Source organism: Alligator sinensis, unplaced genomic scaffold, assembly GCF_000455745.1.
Source record: "Alligator sinensis unplaced genomic scaffold, ASM45574v1 scaffold911_1, whole genome shotgun sequence".
Lineage (NCBI taxonomy): Eukaryota > Metazoa > Chordata > Crocodylia > Alligatoridae > Alligator > Alligator sinensis.
This window is the reverse complement of record NW_005842978.1, coordinates 199,217-205,216: the sequence shown is the minus strand read 5'-3', so window position 1 is coordinate 205,216 and position 6,000 is coordinate 199,217. Positions and strand designations below refer to the sequence as shown.

Here is a 6,000-nt window from a genome sequence, read left to right as displayed (position 1 = left end):
CATTAGCTAGTATACCATATGCGGGCGATGTCCATGATATGAGAGAGGGGAGGGGGGAATCCCTGCTTGAGCAGCAAGTTGTTGGGGGGTGGGGGGGAGGCGGGGAATGGAGCAAGGGGAATCCAGAATGACACTGATGCACCTGCAGTCTCTGCCAGTGATCCAGCCAGGGAGCAGAGGGATGGGGCCAGCTCTCCTCTGGAGCAAAGAGTCCCACCCAGGGCTGCAAAACATCTGGGATGCTGGGGGACTCTGGTTTAAGTTAAACTAGGAAGGGGTCTGGGACAGACATTGCATAAACTGGTTTGACCCAAATCAATTAAGTCTGATATTACATTTAGCCAGGTTTATCTCAAACTCGTTTCAGCCATTTTCAAACTGGTTTATGTGCACTGAACATCTGTTCTGTTATAGTTTTAAACCAGTTTCTGATCACTTAAACCGGTTTTGTGTAATGTCTGTTCCTAGCCTTTGAGTTTCAGTCTCCTTTAGCATGAAGCACCCAAAACCACTGATCACTTGATAATCGTGACTAGGCTGTCAGAGATTCTGCAGCTGGCTGGTTTTTATCTATGAGAGGATGATCCAGTATTTTGGAAACTTTTAATGATAAGACATTATCATTTCTGTTATTTTCAAATTTTTGTTGGGCAGCAACAATTTTAAGAGCATATTGAACTTATCCCTCACTTTTGTTTCCCAAGATCTGTCTCCCTCCAGCCTTTCCTCTCACTTTCTATTTTGTCCATTTTCCTAACTGGCCAATGAAACCCAATGCTGTTTACTTCTTATAAAATCTAAACAGTGTATTTTTTGAAGTTATTTAGAATAAATATCAGATAATTTAAACTAAAGTTTTAAGGTATAACAATCCAAAAAGATTTTAACACCAACCTACATTGTGGTACTGTGTTCTGTTACTTTACATAGAGAGATTTTTTACAAATTTATTAGAAAAGTGAGCAAGAGTAGAACAAATTAATCTAGTTCAGGTGCTCATCTTTTTAATAATCTCAAAGCTCTATTATTCAAAAGTCCTATTATCTAGGTAGTTGAAAAAACATGGCCTTCAAAAGCATCTGAAGCATATTAATAAAAAAGTCTTCTCACAAATAACAGCAGAATTAGATTAGTTGCCATTTCAGATAGAACGGAAAATTCTTTGTAATATTTATGTGAAAGCAATTTAGAACATTTTAAAGTATTCTTTGCCAGAAATCAAGGATATTATGATAAATGTTTCTTCCCCTCACAGATTTTGTATTGAATAAATACGAAGGGATCCCTATACCCCTGTGGAAGGTATATCAATCTATTCAGTTAGGAGGAAGCAATAATTTTGCCATGGGCTTATATGAAATAATTCATGAAATCTAAAATGACATAACTGAAAACGTTAACATTCTTGAAAGCACAAAAAATAGCACTTTTCTAAATATTACAATAGCAATGCCCACTACCATAGATGTTGTAGGACAGGCTGCCTGAAAATCTTGGCACAACTTTCTCAACAACCCTTCCATATCAGCATTTAGGCTAGTTACTAGTAACCTTTGATATCTACTGACTTGCTTAAATTACTACATGAGCAATAGAATGTGGCTTGCCATATGCACTCCACACTGACTTGAAGAACTCAGTCCCCAAAAGTCCCACCCTATCCTGTCAAGACTAGTGTTCTTCCTGCATTTCAGGAATCTGTTTTTCTCTGATGCTCCTGTATCCCACACCTCTTTTCAACTGTTTGTTAAATGAAACTTAGTCTTTTCTGTTGTAATCAACTAAAATTTGTTTATCACCGCAAATTTATTTTTTGTGTATTATCCTTTTGCAAGAGAGGCAGTCTGTACACTATAAGTTATAAAAAGCAAGTATATGGAAAATGCCCTAATAAGCAGTAATTCTTGAAAAAATATATTTAATTTAACTAGCATACTATAATTTAGTTTTGTCACTTGTATGGTTTTTTGTTCCACATTTCACTGGTTTTACATTTATCAAAATTAATATGATTTTGTTTGACAGAGAGAGAGAGAGGGAGAGCTGAGGGATAAATATATTTCTAATTAAAATTTCATGTTGATTTAAAATGCTTACATATGAATTACCACGCCTGGCTTTCAGGGTCTAGTGTGTGTGCTGTCAAATTATTTGATAGGGATTCACTGCATTTTCATTTTCTTGTGACAGAAGATTCCCTAAGGCCATATAGAGCCCTTGATCTGCATTCATAATGTCTGTCGACATGAGTCAGTAGGAATTATCTGCACAAACTGAGGGCTATATAGTGCTTCCAGTATCTGTTATTTTTCATTGTACTCCAGCTCTACGACAAGTTACAAATCACCATTATTAAACTGCTGAACGGTAGGGAGTTGCAAGGCTCGATTATGTAAAGAAAGGTTTAATGTAGTTACCAAATTATATCTAAAACATTTACATTTCTTTCTTGAATCACTTTACTGTATACTGTATATACATTGCATAAAGAATATAGCACAATCAAATGTTTGGCTTTGCCTTACGTGTCAACCTATTCAAAAGAATGACAGGCTAACTGCTTCTGACACCTGCCTTGCTACCTTTTCTATAGACTTTGTTAAGGAGTCTCGAAGTGTGCAAGTACTCATGGGTTCCCTGCAATAAGACTGTAATAAGGGTGCAAAAATGTACACAGTAATATGCAGGGGATATGCCTCTGAGTAGAGTATTTAATTTGGTTGGTTGACTTTAAAATTTAAAGAATTTAAAAGCATTTGGTGGATTTTAATTCATTTTTCTTTTTTAATATATAATTTATCTTACATTTTTTCATTCCCCCCCTGGTTTTTTTTTGGTTTACATGTTGCTTTCATTCATTTGTAGAAGAAAAGAAAGCAGATCCAGAGAATGGGGATGCAGGTAGGGCAGCTTATTCAAAATCTCTTGGTCTTTATGCCATTTGTGTTGAGCTATGGTATTACGCAATGTGTCTGAGTCCTTTAGTCAGTATAAAATATCAGTGCATTTTGATGAATGTGGTATTCATATTAGAAAACAGATGCTGCAAAACCATTTTGGGTTTTATGAAGAAAATAACCTTAGTTTGACTTCAACAGCCAAAGTCACACATTTCCACTCCAATTTGAATGACTTACCTTCTTCCATATACCTGACTCTGTGAAAGAGTTGCACTTACAATAAAATTCATCACTAATTAGACCCTCTTAAAAAAGACAAAATATTTAATTTTCCCTGAGTAATAATAAAAATGTTGAGTAACCCATTAAAATGGTTGCATCTTGAATTCAAGAATAATGCAAATATAAACTAGGAAATGATTGGCTACATTCTTAATTGTATTGCACCAGTGATTCTGGTGTCCAGTGTGAACCAGCTCAGCCCAGTACAAGTTAGAGCTAAGAACTCCTCTGAACTATGGTGAGGCACAGTACTACATTCTGGTGCTACTCAATTTTAGTGGTGACACTCCAGCCACACCACCTTTCCATGGGGACAGTCAGGATTGGGAGTGGATAAGAACAAGCCAGTTACGGTGGTTCTTCACTATCCAGAAAGTCTCCTGTGCCCAAGTTAACTTCAAGTAGTTAAGTAAACCAACTTTCAGCAGCTTTTGTATAGTAAAACAGCCTTTAACACAGGCAAAGCTTGGATATGATGTATATATATTTATATGTTAGAGTAAAATTCTGAAAACTGATGCACAAGAAACCTATCAGGAAATGTAATCACATCTGTCAAGGTAAAAAAAAATGGTGTCTATAGGGGTGCTACTTGTATGCACACAGTTGAGCTGACTGTTATATAGTAAGCTCAGATAGGTCACATCTTGACTATTAATGATAACAGACTTTGGTACAGTTTAGCAATCCGTGTAAATACCAAGGCTTCAAGCAGGCTTATCCCACCCAGTTTGAAGTTTATGCTGCTGCAGTTCCACTGTTCTTGGTAACTAAGATAGCTTGGGTATGCCTTCATATATTCCATTTCTCCCAAGTGCCATAGAGTGATATCAGGGTTTACATTAAAACACTTGCACACTTGTGCAAGCTGTGTTTAGAAGTAGCCGTCAATGGGTGCTGTTCTCCTTATATAAGGCTTTATGTACCTGTAAACTCCAACAGTTACTGGACACTAAGAATGCTATTTCCTACTTGATTGCCCAAATACAGGGGGATGCAGCTGATGATAACTTATGGCACCCAGTAACCCTGAACAATCTTTCTGCATGTCAGTTCCATGCACTGCAGAACCACAGCTGAGCTGCTGCATTATGAGCTTTCCATTGCCCCTAGGATTCCCTCTTTTTTCATACAATTAACTTAAGATGTTTTAATATTACATAAAATGTAGAACAGATTGTGTTTTAATGCCATCTTATAACCATCCTTTCAAAACTATTTTTAACTAAATTATTTTTTGAGTTTATTCAAAGTTTTGTACTCAAATTTTAAAAATATTTCTTCTTATGAAATACAATGAGCTGTCTTTATTTTTTATATATGGGGGACTAAGCCATCTCACATTTCCCTTCTGCAGGACATAGATCAAAATGGCTGTCAGCTCTCACTGATTGGTTTGCTTTAGCTCAGGTTAAAAAATATGGGTGAGCATAAGTAGGAATTGCAGAATTTTAATTTACTATAAATAAGGTTTTAAGGTCTTGGAGGATGCAATTAAAATTCAGACAGGGTTCTTTGGATAGAAGTGATATCTTTTATTAGACTAACTAAATAATTGGAAAAATTGTTCTTTGCAAGCTTTCAGGCACAAACACCCTTCTTCAGGGATGGGAGAGTTTGCTGGTGTAATGAGTGCTCTTCTGGGTAGAACAGAAGCCAATATGCAAAATACAGGTCTGTGAAAATGCAAATACATGGTAGTGAGGTTCAGAGGGAATGGGGAACAATAGATATGGGGCAGGTAGTTTGGGTGGGGAGGGTAAAGGGGGAATGTTCAACTGGTGATAGAGTATAGCTGGTAAAATGCAGACAGGTTACCTGGGGTTATCAGATAGCAGGCAGGTCATAATGTGCCATAAATCCAATGTCTATTGAGTCCATGATTTTATGTATCCAGTAGATTTATGAAGTGAAGTTCGTAGGCTTGCTTACCAAAGGTGTTTTGTAAATTCCCTTTGAGGATTAGAATTTAGAGATTGGAGAGAGAGTGGTTGTTTTGTGAGAAATGTGCTGCCATAGGTAATTGGGTAGTTTTGTCTTTGATAGATTTCTGGTGTGCATTAATTCTGGTACACAGTTGTTGTTTGTTTTCTCCTACATATTTTCTATCAGGGCATTTAGTGCAGTGGATGAGATGTATTACATTTCTGGCGGTGCAGGTATAAGGTCCAGGAATAGTGATGGTTCTGTTGTGGGGTGTAATTATTGTGGGAGTGGTGGAGATATGTTGGCAGTTTTACATTTCTCATCCTGGCATGGTCTGGATCCATTCCTACCTCCAACCCTCCACCACCTACTTGTCTCACATTTGCTGTTCACCATTCCCTCTGATCCTTACTGCCATGCATTTGCATTTTCACAGACCTGCATTTTGTATATTGGCTTCTATTACACCCAGGAGAGCACACATTACACTAGCAAACTCTCCCTCTGCCTGAAGAAGGGTGTGCCCCCAAAAGTTTGCAAAGAACAATTTTTCTAGCTATTTAGTTGGTCTAATAAAGAGACATCACCTCTACCCAAAAAACCTTGTCTACCTATGTCCTTAGACCAACATGGCTACAACCAACAACCATAAAACAATTTAAAATTCAGTAATTCAAGGCGGGGGAGGGGGAGAGGAGGATAGAATTTATTAAAAATCTAGGTCTGCACAGATCTTTCTACAACAAACAAAGAGTATACCTACATAGTAAAACAACTGTGCCTAAATTGATTTAAACATTAATAGTAATTGAAACAAAAGCTTTTTATGGGTATTTATATTGATAATCTTGCTTATCCAAGTAATTCAGGAATCATATTAACTCCTGCTTAA

The 6,000-nt window shown here is 37.0% G+C and overlaps 1 protein-coding gene across 2 annotated transcripts in view; it reads left to right on the top strand.

Annotated features, from left to right (window-relative positions):
- The window catches only part of RIMS2 (regulating synaptic membrane exocytosis 2), a 417,536-nt gene that overhangs the window by 236,723 nt on the left and 174,813 nt on the right, over positions 1 to 6,000 (top strand). Inside the window, exon 20 of one of the 2 annotated variants that reach the window (XM_025192862.1) lies at positions 2,866 to 2,901. The exons of the other annotated variant lie outside the window; for it this stretch is intronic. Within the exon in view, the coding sequence (XP_025048647.1) occupies positions 2,866 to 2,901 (36 nt within the window). The remainder of the gene's footprint in view (positions 1 to 2,865; positions 2,902 to 6,000) is intronic. 2 annotated transcript variants of the gene reach the window in all.